The 18858-nt window shown below is 37.7% G+C and overlaps 1 protein-coding gene across 2 annotated transcripts in view; it reads right to left on the bottom strand.

Annotated features, from left to right (window-relative positions):
• snx29 (sorting nexin 29) overlaps nucleotides 1–18858 on the bottom strand; it is a 158598-nt gene that overhangs the window by 75128 nt on the left and 64612 nt on the right. For both annotated transcript variants that reach the window (XM_051123893.1, XM_051123892.1), the window contains exons 15-16: nucleotides 17304–17410; nucleotides 1142–1258 (exon numbers count right to left, since the gene is read on the bottom strand). In XM_051123893.1, coding sequence (XP_050979850.1) covers nucleotides 1142–1258; nucleotides 17304–17410 — 224 coding nt within the window. The remainder of the gene's footprint in view (nucleotides 1–1141; nucleotides 1259–17303; nucleotides 17411–18858) is intronic.

Genomic DNA, 18858 nt, shown 5'->3' with positions numbered 1-18858 from the left:
CCAAGAATTTGTGCATCAGAATCAGTTAAAGGAGAAGTTCACTTCCAGAAAAAGAAATTATGTTTTTTGTCCCTATAGTGGACTTCAATGGTGCCCACAAGTTTGATTGTCCGAAATGCTGTTTAAATGCAGCTTCAAAGTGCTCTAAATGATCCCATCTGAGGAATAAGGGTCTTATCTAGCAATAATCTGGGTAATCTTTTCTCCTCCAACTTTAAAATCATCCTACATCGCTGCAGAAGTTCCGACCCAGTGTTTACAAAGTGAACATGGAAAAGGGGCAAACGGCCTTTACAAAAAAAAAGGTAAAGCAGCGATGTAGGACAATTTTGAAGTTGGAGGAGAATATGAGATGGGAGTTTTTTTGACATACCCTAACTGTATTAACCCGGATTACACAGACTATGCATGCGCATCGCAGAGCTAGACAAGACAAGCATAAAAAAAAAGGTTAAAATAGTAATTAGTATATCTTTTTTTTTTTTTTTTTGACCAATCATTTCGCTAGATAAGACCCTTATTCCCTGGCTGGGTTCGTTTAGTGCCCTTTGAAGCTGCATTGAAACTGCATTTTCCTTTAAACTCAAAGGAACCATAGAAGTCAACTATATGGAGATAATTCCTGAAATGTTTTCCTCAAAAAACATAATTTCTTTTTATGAAGAAAGAAAGCCATGAACCACGCCATGCCATTTTGGATGACAACGCAGTGAGTACATTATCTGTAAATTTTTGTTCTGGAAGTGAACTTCTCCTTTAAGAAAGATTAAAAGATTAGTTCACCTAAAAAAAAAAAAAAAAAAAAAGTATCATCATTTTGTCAACTTGATGTCATTCCAAAAGCACAAAAAAGTTTATTTCATTCTAAAACAGCTGTATCTAAAATGCAGAAAGGCTCTATAGTATGCCCTTGTTTATCTAGCTAAGTAAATGTGTGTGTTTGGGACACAAGAAGGTAATGGTGTATTGGCACAGACAGACAGTTAATGATGGAAGAGGGGGCAGACCTAGGAAGCAGACAGCGATCTGCCCAGAGTGCCTGGACTGCAGAGATAGAGAAGAAAGAACAACCACTCAATGAAGGTTCAGTTTCACACACCCACAGAGAGGAGTGTGTGTGTGTGCACTTGCATCTGCTTACCGGCCCGCGCAGGTCGATGAGTTCCTGTCTCATCTGTCCGATCAGGTTGTCTTTGGCCATGAGGGAGCGGTACAGCCTCTCGTTAAACTCTATCAGCTCTCCGTGCATCTCAGCCACCTAAAACACACACATTGACAAACTCGCATCAAACTCCCACCGAAATAGGCTGTTTTAAAAAGCACTAGTGCTCGGCAGCTGTCGCGAAGCAGGTTGTAGTATGTGACATTTCTTAAAGGCATGTGAATATGAGTTAGCTCAGTTTTGACTCTCAGGTGTGGAAGTGTTCAGCCGGTGAGCGTTAACTGCTCGTTACAGCGAGTCCCACACCTGCCCGGCGACTCGTCAGCTGTCACTTAGAGTAAGTGACACAGACGTGGAGGCAGGCTCCTGTCTGCTATTCAGAACTTGCATTCATTTGTTTATGGAAATCATATGTCAGGGTATATTTGGGTTAGCGGCGTTTTGCCTGACAGACGCATCATGTCACTTTTTGACATGTTTGTCCTGGTTGCAAGGCCGCACCTGGACAAAAAAACAGGCATGAATGAGTCAAAAAAAAATGAGTAATGCAAAAACCTGACCTTGAAAGTGAATGCGAAGGCCGAAAGATTACAAATTCGAATGCATTTTTGGAAAAGGATGGACACAAAAGTAAACAAAGAAATATAAAGTGAATTTGTGTTTTAGGATACTCTATTCACATATGCTAATGCAACCAAAATTAAATGAACCTAAATTAACCAAGTCTTGATCATTTAAACTAAACTTTTACAGTGCATCCTAACCAGATGCAACATGTTACGTCTCATTAATGTAAATGGGATTTTTTTTTTTTCCCCCCTGACATTTTGTCAGTTGCTTGGTTTCTATTCTGAATCTCACTGGTCCAAAATCCTGCTACATATAACATTTGTATTTATTTTTTGTTAGAGTGAAAAGACAAATTATGTTGCATTAATGCTGCTTTCAAGTATACCAGGAAAGGTATTTGTTATTATGACATGTACTGTATTGCATTCAAGATTAAAAAAAAGTGCAGATGTATTTTTTCTATATCATTTTTATTTCTGTATCTTTTTTTATATTTTCAGGTCAAATAAAAAAAAACTATGCAAAATATAAATATTTTTACATAAATATTTTACATGTATTTTATATTATTTACATTTCTACATCTAATTTACTATAGGAATGGTATCCCACACAATTATTTATTCTGCATATGTTTTTAATTTTTTTTTTACATTTTACATTACATTTTAATTTCTCTATTATGGTATGCAATACTAAGCAAATACTTTTTACATATTTTATATTTTTACAGCATTTGAATTTCTAAATCTTACGCACAGTGGTGGAGAGTAAGAAGTATTTTTTATTCATTACAGTACTTAATTAGAATTTTCAAATACAGAGCATAAATGAGTACACCCCTATAAATGAGTACACCTAAAACTTAAATTCAGCAATTACTATATACTTAGAAGACATGTCAGGGCTCTTTGGAGATATAATGTTCCAAAAAGCCTGCTTGGGAGCCTGCTTGCCAAGAAACCACTTGGAAGAGAACTGCCAGGTGACTTATTTCTTAGCATAAAAGAGGACAATGGCACAAGAGGACTACCAAATTATTGTTTTAAGTGTGAAAATATAGCAGAAGTAGCACCGACATTCAAAAACAATGGATGTGTGACAAGGCTCCTGAAATAATCAAGTCTTCACTTTAAGTTTTCATTTAGTGATGAGTGAGCCCAAGAAAAAACATGCAAGTGTCTCAGAGCTGGCAAAAGCTACGTAAAGAGTAACACTTTATCTCACAGAGTACGACGCAGCATGCAGAAGTGACATGCATGGTTGTTGTTACCACTAGAATTACCTACTGTGAAGCAAAATAAACTCATTTAACCTCTTCCAAGGCCAATATTTACAAAATATAGACTTCTGGGATCCATACTCTGGTCTCAAAAGACCAAATCAATCATTTCGGATCCAAAAGCATCCAAAATGTTCTGGTGTTGCTAGAGGAGGAGTACAGTGAGAAGTACCTGGTACCCACAGTGACGTTCAGTAGTAAAGCTCTTATATAGGGATGTATGTGTGCTGAAGGTGTGAAGGAGTTGCACTTTATCAGTGCTGTCATGAATTCACACACCACTATGTGATGTATACAAAAAACTGAAACTGAAGATGCTACCCTCCCCCTCATTCCCTGCATTATTGGCCATTTTGTCAGCATGACAATAAAGATATTCACTCTCCCAAGGTGAAAATCTTTCAGTGGACATGTATGTATCTTAACACTTTTGAGCAGAGTTTTCAGTTTTTTCCCCAGGACAGATGAACATACATATGGTGCATTTCATCTGACGCTGGTTTTGTACGTGTCCTCGCAGTTCTGACTTGAAGTGTCAATTGAGTGGCACTATAACTCTAATGCTCTGTGAAGTTGTAAAATAACGTCGTGTTATATTTTATATAACGTTTGATCTTTTTTGCACATTCACTTTGTAAACACACTGGGTCGGTACTTCTGCAGCGATGTAGGACGATTTTGAAGTTGGAGGAGAAAATGAGATGGGAGTTTTTCGACATACCCTCACTGTCTTGAACCGGAATACAAAGATCACACACAGAGCTAGACAAGACCAGCATTTGAGATTAAAAAGTATATAAATTGTCTTTTTTTAGAAAATAACCAATCATTTCGCGAAATAAGACCCTTCTTCCTCGGCTGGCATCATTTAGAGTCCCTTAAAGCTGCATTTAAACTGCATTTTGGGATTTCAAACTCGGGGGCACCATAGAAGTCCATTATATGGAGAAGACTCACAAAATGTTTTACTCAAAAAACAATTTCTTATTGACTAAAGAAAGACATGAACATCTTGGACGACAAGGGGGGTGAGTAAATCATCTGTAATTTTTTGTTCTGGAAGTGAACTTCTCCTTTAACATTACATTTCTTGTCTGTTCATCTGTACACAGTTTAATAGTACCAATTTCCTAAGCAGCATTACTTCACACTAAAAATCCATCACATTGCTCCTGAAGTAGACATGGTGTCTAGTCATTCCAAAAAAGAAACTTCCCACCAAAAATGAGTTTCAAACAGTGCTAAACGAGTGGGTAGCAGTTTCAAAGAAACTCACAAAGCAGTCTGAACCACAGGAATAGCTTCAAAACTTTTATAATTGATTGTCAGACATGGTCCTCTATCTGGCTACTTCACTGCCTAATGTAGTGCTTTATATAGCACCTAGCTGTTTCACAGCATAAAATCCATTTCTCCAAGTCTTTTTTTAGTAGCTTGTGTGACAACTTCAAAAATAGTGACCCTTTCAACATGTTAAAAAACGTCAAGCTTCAAAACATGTTTTACAAGAGAAGTACAAACATCTTCTGTCATGAAAGTGATTGTGGGTACTGTAACACAATCACGTACAACAATCAAGCAAGCACAAACATACACTACTACACCATGCCAAAAGAGTGATTAACCGTCAAGCTGAATACAAACAGGGGAAATTATGCCAGTTCTGCCATATTTACACACCCAGATCGATACACACTCCCTGAGCCTATTCGTGGTTTCACGTTTCATTCATCTCACTGTGGCTCCGCGTGGCACACCGCTCGTAGTATTCCCATTCATCACATTTATTTATCTGCGGACCGGCTTTCGAACAGGACATTAAAAAATGGAAATGAATTTTAAGCGTCAAGGAACCCAATTAATTTTCTGCTAGGAAGCGAGCTAATCAGTTTGTTGTTCAGTAAGCAATAAGCTGGTTACGTTCTTCCAGCTCGCTGGGTGAATTTTCCGACCTGTGCTGCCGGGTGTTAGCACTTTGGATTTATCTAAATAGACGACAGGTTCACGCACTTCAGACAACGTATCAAACCTCATTACTGGGCCTTAGCAGGAATCCGAGTGTGTGACTGTATCTGTCTTCGCTCATTGTAATTACGGGCCGCCCTAGTGCTCCAGCAGAGATATCAAGAACACTGTATTCCACAATTATCCCTAGTCATTATTTCCATGAAGGAAAGAAAAACAATTGTGCAGAACACAAACACCACACATCGCTGAAATAAGTCAAAGCCGAGGTGAAACCGAATAAATGTCAAGGAGGATGAAAAGCACGTGTGCGTTTTCATAACATGCTTCTAAGCAGAAGTAGATGGGAGCATATTAATGAAAGGAGAGTTAGAGGAGTTGATTTTTCATTTTTTAGATGCACAACCAGAGAGGATATATATTTTGAGACTGATGTGTTTGCCAGACGCTTTTTGAATAAAATAAATTTCAACTGATTAAAACTGCCTTTAAATGGATTTAAACCACCAACAAAAATACCAAATGAAAAGGAAAGGTTCTGATTCTTTTCACTTAATGGTTCCACTAACAATTCTTGTATAGGCATCATAAATGTAAATATACATACATATATATACATACATAGGGAATTTCCACTGCTTAGTCCTATCTGAAGTTATCCTAACAGGAGTAAAAAGGCTGTTTTTAAGCATATTTCATACATTTGTTGTATTCTGAAGCACAGTTTAAAAAATTTAAATGTGACATTTGAAAAAGAACTCTGATCAATATTAGAAAACATTTTAAGATACCTCCTATTTATAGTTCAAATCCAGAACAAAAATTTACAGATAATTTAGTCACCCCCTTGTCATCCAAGATGTTCATGTCTGTCTTTCTTCAGTTGATAAGAAATTATGTTTTTTAAGGAAAACATTTCAGGAATGTTCTCCATATTGTGGACTTCTATGGTGCCTCCGAGTTTGAACTTCCAAAATGCAATGTAATATTCTTTTTTTTTTTTAAATCTCTATTTTTGGCCTTTTTGCCTTTATTGTGATAAGACAGATCATACAGGACAGGAAGCGAAGTGGGAGAGAGAGAAGGGGGCGGGATCGGGAAAGGTCCTCGGACCGGGATTCGAACTCGGGATGCCCGTAGCGCAATGGCGCTGCATGTCTGCGCACTGCCCACAAGCCTATCGGCGCTGACACAAATTGACAATTTATATACTTTTTTTTTTTTTTTTTTTTTTTTTACCTCAAACGCTCGTCTTGTCTAGCTCTAAGCAAACTCTGTGTATTCTGGGTCAAGTCAGTTAGGGCATGTTGAAAAACTCCCATCTGATTTTCTTCTCCAACTTTAAAATCGTCCTACATCACTGCAGAAGTAACAACCCAGTGTTTACGAGTGAACATGCAAAGAAGATCAAATGCCCTTTACAAAAAATGTAAAACAGTGTTTTAGGATGATTTTGAAGTTGAAGAAAATGAGATGGGAGTTTTTCTAACTACCCTAACTGTCTTGACCCAGAATACACAGAGTTCACGCAGAGCTAGACAAGTCGAGTGTTTGAGGTTAAAAAGTATATAAATTGTACTTTTTTTTTTTTTTTAGAAAACGACAGATCACCTCGCTAGATAAGACCCTTCTGCCTCGGCTGGGATTGTTTAGAGCCCTTTGAAGCTGCGCTGAAACTGCATTCTGGAAGTTTAAACTCACAGGCACCGGTGTACACTATTTGGAGAGAAATCCTGAAATGTTTTCCTCAAAAAACATAATTTTTTTTACAACTGAAGAAAGAAAGACATAAACATCTTGGATGACAAGGGGGTGAGTAAAATATCTTTAAATTTTAGTTCTGGAAGTGAGCTTCTCCGTTAACCTCCAATTTTCACTGAGATTGAGAAGGCGGTCGCTCTAAGTTGCCAGAAACCCTGCGGCAGCAGGTTGTTCAGATGAAGACCAAAGGGATGATCTTTTCAACCATTGCAAGAGAAACTGTTTTTTCAAAATACTGCAGGTTTACAGTGGCACTAATTCATTCAAGTCCCCCCAAAAAGTCTAGTCGTCCACATAAGAAAATCGCATGAGAAGACAGGATAATGCGGAGAATCGGTTCAACACTGCAGCTGGAATTGCTTGCCAGTTCAGCGCTGAATAGGGTAAGGATCTGCCTTGGCACGTTTAAGCCGGACTGAAAGTGCACTCTGCAGTGACCAAGCCTCTCATCAGCAGAAAGAATCAGAAGACTAAGCTCATCTTTGCTGAGGAGCATTTTGTGTGGAGAGAGGAGAACTGGTCCAAAGTTCACTTTAGCGATGAGCGCAAGTTTAGTTTATTTGGGTGTGATGGGAAACACGTTGTTTGGCATTAAACTGAGGAAAAACTGAAGCCCAAGTGCATAAAGAAGTCAGTGAAAGATGGAGGAGGAAGTGTCATGGTTTGGGGGATGTTTTCTGCAGCAGGAGTTGGGCCTCTTATACAGATACATGGCAGAGGGACTGCAAATATTCATCAGAACCTCCTTAAGCAACATGCAGTTCCTTCCCTGCAAGTATTTCCCACGCAGCCTACAATTTTCATGCAAGACAATGCCCCGTCACACTGCAAACCAGGTAAAACAGCTCCTTGAAGCTAAGAACACTGGAATAATGAAATGGCCAGCCCAGAATACTGATCTAACCGGACTGAAAATCTCTGGAAAATTCTTGGTGACAAAGTTATGGCTAAGAAACCCACTACATTTACCGAACTGTGGAAGAGAGTGGAAGAAGAGTCAACTAAGATCATACCAGCGCAGTCTGAGAAACTAGTAACGTTCTGTGGCCGTATGTATGCTGAAGTCATTCAAAGCAAGAGCCTGTACACTTCCTACTAATTTGTAAATAGTTATTTATTAAATAAAATACTAATACAAAAAATGATGCAACTGGGTTCAGTCCATACAACTGAAAAGAATAAGAATGTCATGAAAGTTTGGTTGCACGGTCATTTGCTTAAAATAACAAATAAGATTTACAGTATATTTTTATTAGATGTCTGAATAAGAATCTGATTCTTGGTTCCCGATACTAACTTCCAACTTAAACAAGATGGCTGTGTTTGAACACTAAAAAAAAACTTGCAGGCAGTATATAAGGGAACAGTAGGAGGGCAGCAAACCTAAATCCAATCTTTGTATCACATCCTGTCCATTATTAAGACGCCTAGTCAGATTCTGAAGGCAGCAAAGATGTATTTATATTCCCCAGTCCTGTGCATGTGGCTGGTGGAAAGAATAAGAAAGAAATTTGAAGGAATGGATGAAAGCAGCAAATTTATTTCATGGTTCTTTTTTATTCTCTACTGAGTGAAAAAGAAAAAAAACATTAAATATTCACTTGGCTATCTTTAAAGCTCAAACTTGAATTTGCTTTAGATCATTAGACATGAAGGTGTTCTGGAAGCCTGTCTGAAACCAGGGGGAACCTTCATACATAGTCATTGACTAACAGCAGCGAGACAGCAAGGCGTCTTTCGGTTTCAAATTCAATGCTTTGTGTGTGAGGAGCTTCAACTCATCCAATGAGCCTTAGGGTTACGTGAGACCCAAAAAACAAAAACCAAAATAAATCCAAAAACGGTATGTTACATTACAGGTCTCTGGTCTTCTGAGGTAAAGCTGTTGCTAGCACTTTGGAGCAGTGCTACTTTCAGAAGCAGGTGCTGCTGACAGCTCGTCTGCATGGCTGTCAGCGCGCGGGAACGAGTGCTGAGCCAGGTGTCCTGAATGAAAAAGACTTGGTCAAAGCAGAAGGGGGAGGGGAGCGTGGCCCGCTGCAGCTCTAATGCCCGTAATTGGATGTGAAACAAGTTTGAGAAGTGAGCTTAGAAGACAGGCTTAGCAAACACAAACAGACTTGAAGTGTCAGAGGAAGAGCGAGGGACTGGGGCGGGTGTAGAGACGGAGGAGGGGGGATAAGTGTGACAGTGAATGTGCTGCTATCACTTTCTTCCCCAGGCAAACACTCGCTGACAGAGGGAGAGTTCGGCCTGGAAAAGAAGATCCAAACTGATGGGTAAAAATGCAGTGGGTAAAAAACAAGAATGGAAAAACCTAGCGAGGATTTGAGCTTTAAAATCTGTTAAGTGAGAAAATGATCATTATCATCATTAGATACTGGAGTTCATTATACAAAGTACATCAAACCAAGTAAATGAACATCATATCCAAATCTAAATGACTATAACACATGATTAGAAGCCTCAATGAATAGACTACATATTGATTTTTACTATATTAGCAGTCATACTTCATTTATACAGATCATCTGCATACAGTAGATAAATGCATACATAGATACAGTGCCTTGCAAAAGTATTCATACCCCTTCATTTTTTTCACATTTTGTATTGTTGCAGCCTTATGTTAAACTGCTTCAAATAACTTTTTCTACCACATCAATCTATACTTCATACACCATAATGACAATGCAAAAACTGATTTGTGACAACTTTGCAAATTTATTAAAATAAAAAATGAAATAAGCACATTGCATAAGTATCAATGCCCATAATGCAGTACTTAGCTGAAGCACCTTTACAGCCTCAAGTCTTTTTGGGTATGATGCAAAAAGCTTTGCACATCTACATTTGAAAGTTATCTGCCATTCTTCACCTCACTGTCAGCTTGGACGTGGGCAGACGCACATTTTCATTCTTCAGAAACATGTGATTAGGTTCAAGCCCAGGCTGTGGCTGGGTCACTCAAGGACATTCACAGAGTTGTCTACAAGCCACTCTTGCTGTGTGAAAAACAGCCCCACAGCATGAGGCCACTACCACCACACTGTACTGTTGGGATGCTACTGTGCAGATGATGAGCAGTGGCTGGTTTCCTCCTTGCATGAACTTGAAATTAAAGTTCGTCAGACTCGAGAATCTTGTTTCTCATAATTTGAGAGTTCTTTAGGTGCTTTGTTGCAAATTCCAAATTGGTTTTCATGTGTCTTCACTGAGGAGAGGATTGGTTGAGTGTTGCAGTGATGTTTGTCCTTCTGTAAGTTTCTTCCATCTGCATATATAATCACGGAGCTCAAACAGAGTGACCATCGGTTTCTTGGTCACTTATCTAACCACGACCCTTCTCTATCAAATGCTCAGTTTGGCCAGGAGGCCAGCTCTATGAAGAGTCCTAGTTGATCCAGACTTCTTCTATTATGGATAATGGAGGCTACATGCTGTGAACCTTCAATGCAGCTGAATTTTTTCTGCACTCTTGGCTCATGGCTTGACACAATCCTTTTTCTGAGCTCTACAGGCAGCTCTTTTTTTGACCTCAGGGCTTGGTTTTGCTCTGATATGCATTTTCAGCTGTTAGACCTTTTATTGAGAGATGTGTGCCTTTCCAAATCCTACTCATTTAATTGAATTTGCCACAGGTTAACTCCACTCGAAGTGAAGTAACATTTACATGCGATATGAATGCTTCTGAGCTAAATTTGAAGAGTCCCAGGAAAGGGTATGAATACTTATGAAATATAATCATTATTACAATTATTTCTAATAAATTTGCAAAGTTGTTACAAACATGCTTTATACTTTATCATTACAGTGTATGGAGTTCAGACTGATGTGGAAAAACTATTTAAAGCAGTTTAACATAGGGTTGCATAACAAAACACCAAAAAAAAAAGGGGGCGGGGGGTGTTGAATACTTTCACAAGGCAATGTATACAAACACTTTGGCAGGAAAGCATTAAAATGATCAAATGTGACAGTAAAGCAGTAAATGATTTCTTTCAAACAAATGCTATTGATTTATTCATAAAAGAATCCTGGAAAGTGTAAAACTGTTAACATGTTTTCAAAACTGACAAGAAGAAATTTTTCTTGTGAAATGATTTCTAAAGCATCATGTGACACTGAAGACTGAAGTAATGGTTACTGAAAATTCAGCTTTGCCACCACAGAAATAAAGGACATTTTAAAATATTATTATTATTGGATTAAATTGCAATAATATTTCACAATATGAATGTTTTACTGCATTTCTAATCAATTATAGCCTTGGTGAGCATAACAGACTTTTTCAAAAACACAAATCTTACCAACCCCAAATTTTCGATAGTATATTATGGTGTTTATGTACAGTATGCATGCATGGATATATATTTAAACAACAATGGTTAGAACCAAAGACCATTTAAATTGCAAGGCCAAAGAACAGATACACAATAAAATAAAAAATCAGATGGATAGAAAAAAATAATGTAGCTTTGGAGTGTGTCAGGAGTTGAAGTGTAGACGGCTCTGTTGATTATAATGGAAGCAATCTAGTTTGATCACGTCACAATGTCTGATTGCTGCAGTAGTATTTTACATATATCATATCTAAATGCCAGCCATGGCACATAGCAACCAAATCTGAACAACATTAAAACCAGAGCAAAACAAGGACTGAATGAAGTCCACCTAGTGACAGAATCAGATGCATTTACCAACGCAGAGAACACTGCCAACAACAAAACATTCCCAATGTACTGCATTTCTCATAATATTGTCAGTGTCACGACCGGCCTATTGTCCCAAATCCAGACGGTATAATGTGAGCAGGTGGTGCTACGAGGTGGGTCACAGCTATGAAGTTCTTAAGTCAGATCGCCCCCGTGCACAAGGTGTCGTGATAGACACAGGTGGTGGCTACACAGACATAACACCTCCACGGCAATGACCTCCCAGCCCAGTGTCTCTGGGTCTATTGCACTCAGCATGGCACAACCTTTAGTTCCACCACTACTACAAGGACGCCACGCCACATGGACACGTTAATCCCTTTTAATTTGTATTTGAAATAAAAGACCCTGAGAGGCACATCCACCCCTGTCCCACTCTATCCATCAACATGTCAGTACTTAGAACTGCCAAAATGACAATGGACTCTTTTCACAGACTGTCATGATGTGTTTCCACAGTTACCAATTACAGCTAAAGAAAAAAAAATGTTTACTATAAGCATTTTAAACTATAATCACCTAGCAGTAATGACAAATTACTTAATTATTAACATGCCACATGCTGTTCTAAAATGCAATCACTGAAAGCTTCCACATAAAAAAAAAATCAATTTACAAACAAACCACGAGTGAGAATCAAATACATAAAAAACAAGACAAGACAAACAAGCTGGTCTTCTTGAACTGTGTGAGTCAGTGAAACAGTAAAGCAGCCTCAACATGATGCCTCAGACAGTCTGACATGACACTGGATGAAATTCACACAGTTCTTTAATCACTCCTGACTGGAGTCATTAGCCTATACTCACTTGGAGTGGTGAAGCAGTGGCTGAGAAGACATTCCTCTGCCACCACCACACTAACCGCCAGTTGTCATAACCTTTAAGAGACCTCAGGTGTGAAGACTGTAGACCAGAGGTTCAGTAAACATGCTAACCCTGTAGAGATCATGCATCACATCCCTAATGAAGACTCAGATCAAAGAGGGATTTTCAGCAGTTCTTGCCATTACTAGGACCTTTCCTGCTCCAAACAGAGCAGTTCTCTAGACTTCAAAGCACTTTGAAGAGGTGGGGATCATCTTATTCATCACAGATTGTCAATTCAAAATTATTGAGCCATAAAGAAAGAGAACAGTTTTTTTAAAACCTGAGGCTGGACTCTTAATTTTCTTCTTAAAGTTCTTCTAAAAGTCACGATGAAGCTGCTGACAGATTTCTTCTTTTGCATTGTGATGTACACTGCCATTCAAAAGTCTGGGATCAGGAAGATTTGCAATGTTTTTTTTAAAGAAGTCTCTTATGCTTATCAAAGCTGCATTTATTTGATTTAAAAGAAATTAATACTTTTATTCAGCAAGCATTACTAGTTAAATTGATGCAAAGTGGCACTATTTTGAATAAATGCTGTTCTAACTTTTATTTATCCAAAAAAAATCTGTATCAGTTTTTTGATCAAATAAGTCGGATGAGACTCGGACCTTTGAGTCTCATTCAGCAAAATGAACTCTTTTTTCGAGTCATTTTGTTCATTTCATTCATTTTAGCAAAATATAATTAAAATATTACGTTACTTCCCTAACACATCTACTGCTTAAACAAGCATAGATCACACTACAAACAAGACAAAACTATAATGCTATAAGAAACAGAAAAGATGAATTCATTGTTTACCTGGGTCTTTAGTCTATGATTAGCTCACCTCACCTCTTATCTGACAAGTTTTCGAGTTTGAGTCGCTCGTTCATCACGTGACAGTCCCATAAGCTTAACCAATGCAGTGTGAGCCAGAAAAAGAATTGATTAGCTCATCTCTCGAGCTCATTAGCTCATTCGACTCGAAAAACCCGAAGACAGGTGAACTAATTCCAGTACAGAACCTAACAGGATGTTGCGCATGTGCGACTGAACGAATCACTCCCCGAGACAACTCGTTCTTCCTGAGTCACATTAAATATTCATTCAAAATGAACGATTTGTTTAAGAACGACCCATCACTAATTCGTAGCATCGTGGACACACATCCCAGAGCCTGTGCTACACGAGCTTTTGTGCTTGAAATGCATACAAATTTTCATTTTTAGAAAAAATGGCCGATTTCTCGGCTGGGATTGTTTAGAGCGCTTTGAAGATGCATTTAAACTGCATTTTGGAAGTTCAAAATCAGGGCACCAATGAAGTCCATTATATGGAGAAAATTCCTTAAATGTTTTCCTCAAAAACCATAATATCTTTACGACTGAAGACAGAAAGATATGAACATCTTGGATGGCAAGGGGGTGAGTAAATTATTTGTAAATTGTTGTTCTGGAAGCGGAGTTATCCTTTAAAACCTGTAATTTCTGTGAATCCGGTAGTTTAGTACTAAAGAGTCATAAGCTGTGTTTCCATTACTCTTCAAATTGTGAAGTGAAAATACGCCTAATAGAAACACCTAAATTTCACAAAAAAGTTTTTTAAATGTAAACGCTTCTGTAAAGATAAGATGTCTACGTTGCCTACAATTCAAATTCATTGCTAGTGCGGTAGCTGCAATATACATAAATCCACCAACATCCATGGCCACGACTTATCACGCGATGCCGGTGGAGCGGCGACAGTAGAAGACGAAAGAGGACCAGGCCTGGACTTTATTTTGTGTTTCGTGTGGGGCTGCTGCTTTACTTTTGTGTTTGTTTACTTTATTATTAAAGTCTTTAAATGTTTGCCGGTTCCCAACTTCTTCCCAACAGGTTTTTTATCAACATTTCCAAAATATCGCAAACGTTCTGTAATGTAAATGCACCTAATGTTACTGTACTAAAGAATTTAACTGCTCTTAACGTAAATTGTTTATCTGTTCATGGTTATTTTTTCTATGATTTAAAGAGATAAATCACCCAAAAATGATTCTGTCATAATTTACTAACCCCAACACAAATTTTAAAGAAGGTTAGCAATTAAACGGTTTCAGTTCACAAAAAAAAAAAGGTCACTAAGATATTTCAAAATACTGTATCTTTTTTTGTGTTCAGCAGAATAAAGAATGGATACAGGTTTGGAACAAACATGATGGTGAGTAAATGATAACAGACCTTTCATTTTTGGGTGGACTATCCTTTTTATTGTCCTTTTTCAACTTTTTTTGTCCTTTTTCAACTGAAGTATATAGTTTTTCTTCACTTAAGGCACATTTTTGGTGTGTTCATGAGTGTGTTTCTTCCCGATATTCCCACCCATAACAGTCGACTAAATGTTTGAAACATGTTAGCGTTTATTACATGACACTGAGGTGTTGGCACGATTTGCTCATACAGATAACTGTCACTATCATTAGATAGTGTCAAGGATCTGCTTTTTGTTTGCGGCAAGCTTTATGTGTGTGCTTGAGTGCGGAATACGCTGTATATTAAAGGCTCATTATGATTTAGTTTGCCTGCCCCAGTATATATTTAATTAATAAATTAATATAAATAGTTGACTAATCGCACATTTAACTGACTAAAGAAATCTTCAGCCACCAGCTCTAGTAATCATTTATTTTATCAGGCTTACACTACTAAAAATTAAACTTAAAGAAGAACTCATCAACCTTAGAAAGTTATCCAACATGTAAAGAATAAGAGAATAAAAGATTATTATTAACTGAATTTATTTTACTTATACTTCATTTTAGAAACGTTTTTAGGAACTTGCATGCTTGTCTATGTCAAACTACCTCTTGCAGTACGTTTCATTCTTTTCCACAGTCCATCTGAGGTCACAGCGCAAAGAGCTCACAGCAAAACAGGCAGTCTGAACACATTCTGTGCCTGAAGTCCCACAGGGCCATTAACTGGTGTGTGATAGTATTACGACAGCTTCCAAGACAGAGGAAGAGTATTCCACAGTGATAATTTGAAAGAAGACTGGGAGAGGAAGTGTGTGGGTTGCAGAGAGAGAGAGAGAAAGAAGACGTGAGGCTCCTTTGGTGTTACTTCAGAAGAATGATGACATCTTCAAATCATCTGATGTGTTTAAGATGATGTAAGTGCACACTTACAGTGCTTCTGGCATACATGAAACATACCAGTACACTCACCGCAGAAATGGACAGCGAAATCAATAATTTAAACAGATTTATAGATGTACACATAGGTCTTTACAATATATCATTTCACGTAATAACTCAAAACTGCAGTCGACACACCATTGCTTTTACTTTGTGTAGCAGCAGAAGTTTAAAAATATTAATTTAGCCGCATAAACAGACCACAACTGCAATAAAACGTCCATATTTGGTCCATATTTTTGTGGAAACTCAAATAAATATGCTAAATTTGTCAATTGCCAAAGAAAAATTGCAACTGTTTTACATATCCAGGAGGGAGCAAAAAGGAATGCCTAGTTGACAAGCAAAATTGAATAAAGCCTTCAGAGCTCTGTATGTAAATTTAAAAACTACAAGGAAGTAGTACTCGCACCCATGTTTTAAAAAACTTATTGAGGCCGACAGCTAAGCAAAAGTACCCATAAATAAATGACATGCTTAAAAATACACACTCCTGTAAATACATAAATAAGTCAAAAGATACTCCCCCAAAAACATAAGCAGAATATGAAGTTAATACAGCAGAGATATATATGAATTATTCCAACATCCTCCCTTATATATTGTCCAGCCAGGTCAGTCCCTTTCAAAATGAACCTACACTCTAAAAATGCTGGGTTATTTTTTTTTAACCCAAATGCTGGGTTCAGCCCATTGGGTCATTTTATTGGGTTATTTTTAATATTTTTACCCAATTGCTGGGTTATTTTTTAACCCAAATGGCTGGGTTCAACTTGTTGGGTCATTTTATTGGGTTATTTTTAATATTTTTACCCCGGTGCTGGGTAGATTTTCAGTAACTAAGCTGCTGGGTCATTTTTTCTACCCAACCGCTGGGTTAAGCCTGTCTCTGACAAAACAACCCAGCTGCTGAGTTACAGTCAGAATGTTTGTATACATTTAATTTCATTTATTAAGTCTTTATTAAGTACTGTGCTGTAAATTATATTATTTTATGCAACGCAACATAAGGACGAGATGTCAGTAAGCTAATTCAGCAGCGGTTGTTTTGCGGGATGGAAATGCCTTTTGCTTTGCATAAAATAACGTTACATGGGCAGGTTTTAGAGTCAGTCGCAGCATCTTTCAAGTACGAGTGAAATGCAAGACACAATGGCATGAGAATTAGAGCAATTTCAGTACAAATTATTACAGAGAAAGGTTGAATACATTAAAATTAAAATGCTACTTTTAAATATTACGTTTATGTCTAAAATTCTTGTTAAACACATTTAAATATATGCAATATTGTAAACTATGCTGTATTTACCCAAATAAATTCAATTTGTCTTGTATTTTGTCATGGTTAATAATAAATGTTCACCTTTTGATTATTGCTGTTGCCTCTAGTAATTCTCTCTTTTTTTTTTTTTTAAGTTCCAATCAATTTTAAACCAGCAATATAATAATTTATTATATTGTTGACGTAAAATAACAATAGTTGACGTAAAATAACCCAGCATGTTTGGTAAACACATTCAACCCAACCAGCTGGGTCAAAATAACCCAGCATGTGTTCTGTCCAATATTTACCCAGCGCTGGGTTGCCAAATAACCCAAGTTGCGTTGCTTTTAACCCAGCATTTTTTAGAATGTAGACAGCATATAAAGTTTGTAACATTCAATCTACACATTTCGCCTTTCATAGAAATCACACATCATCACTGATGTTATTGAACCTGTTTACTGAAATTTGTAATGGTAAATGTTGGTTTACATGACATTGAGGTTAGAGAAGGAAAGGGCTAATGCTGCTTGCTTTGGTAGCTCCAGTACTCACCTCAATGAGTTTACGCTCATAGTTGGAAGCTAGTTCCTCTATATCAGCCACAGACCGGTTTTGCGGAACAGGAGGGGGACCGTCACAATTCCTTTGAACGGTTAATGCTGGGAAAGCAAAATGTAACACACATTAGGAACTGCAATCAAATGAAAAGAATTCAAAACAGTCCTTAAATAAAATAAAATAAAAACAAAAACAACGTTTAAATATAATCAAACATTTAAAGGATTAGTTCACTCCAGAATTAAAATTTCCTAATAGTTTATTCACTTCTATGTCAACCAAGATGTCCATGTCTTTCTTAAAGTGGTCATCAGATGCATCAGAAGTTGATATGATTCTTTAGGGTCTTAATTAAAAGTCTATAATATACTTGGGTTAAAAATTCTCAATAGTTGTGTAAAACAACACCCTTTTTACCTTGTCAAAATGAGCTCTGCAAAAATCAACCCATTCTGAGGGATTGTTCCTTTAAATGCAAATGAGCTCTGCTCGCCCCGCCCCTCTCTACTCTCTGTGAAGTGAGGAGCTGCTCTAAAAGACTGTTTACTTCAGCTGCAAAACTTGACTAATCGTTACCAATCGCGTCGGCGCCAACAGCCTTGTGGTTAGTGCGTCGATATATAGCGCAACTGTGCTCACAGCGACCCGAGTTCGATTCCCGTCTCGAGGTCCTTTGCTGATCCCGCTTCCTTCTACCCTCCCAGCTCTGTCCTGTCATCTCTCTACTGTCCTATCACAACAAAAAGGCATAAAAAGCCCAAAAAAGAATAAAAAAAAAAAAAAAAAATAAAAAAAAAAATTAATAATCATTTTGCTAGATCAGAATCTTATTCCTCAGCTGGAATCGTGTAGAGCCTTTTAAGCTGCACTGAAACTGAAATTTGGACCTCCAACCCATTGGCACCCACTGAAGTCTGCTATATGGAGAAAAATCCTGGAATGTTTTCCTCAAAAAACTTAATTTCTTTTCAACTACAGAAAGAAAGACATGAACTATCTAAATGTCAAAATACTTTCTCCCACCCCCAGTTTACTGTGTACAGTCAAATAAAAAGAGTCTGAATGTTGTGACACTTTCAGCATTGCTCTGTTTCAGTGGTCAACTTCCATGCAGCACAACCAGGCTATCTGTTTGATGAACACAGAAGACAATGCAGTATAAGATGTCTGGAAACAATTATTTTTGCAATCTGAAGTTTATTACACTAAAGGTAAAGAAAATACACACTTCAGCTTTACGGCAAGTTACAAAGACTCAGTAATTTCTTTTATATAATTATGTCTTGTAAAGGTTGGGAAAAACAATAAAATCTGAGAGCTCGTTGTTTGCACCAGCAAACTTGGGCTTCCTCCAGTGCTGCGGAGCTGTAGCCTTTAAATCTGGTGTAATCTAGTTTCAGTTGAGCCGCCTGTGACAGCTGAGATCCGCGGAGTTCATAAGCAGCAGAACTGAATCTTTTACCAATTGAAAACTCAATTAAAATCTGCAACTTTTCACAACACAAACGTTGCTTGAGGCACCACAGGACAGCAAAGACGAGGAAAGCAA

The sequence above is a fragment of the Labeo rohita genome, chromosome 12, assembly GCF_022985175.1.
Source record: "Labeo rohita strain BAU-BD-2019 chromosome 12, IGBB_LRoh.1.0, whole genome shotgun sequence".
Classification (NCBI taxonomy): domain Eukaryota; kingdom Metazoa; phylum Chordata; class Actinopteri; order Cypriniformes; family Cyprinidae; genus Labeo; species Labeo rohita.
Note: the sequence above shows the minus strand (reverse complement) of the source record. Positions and strands in the feature narration are given on the sequence as shown.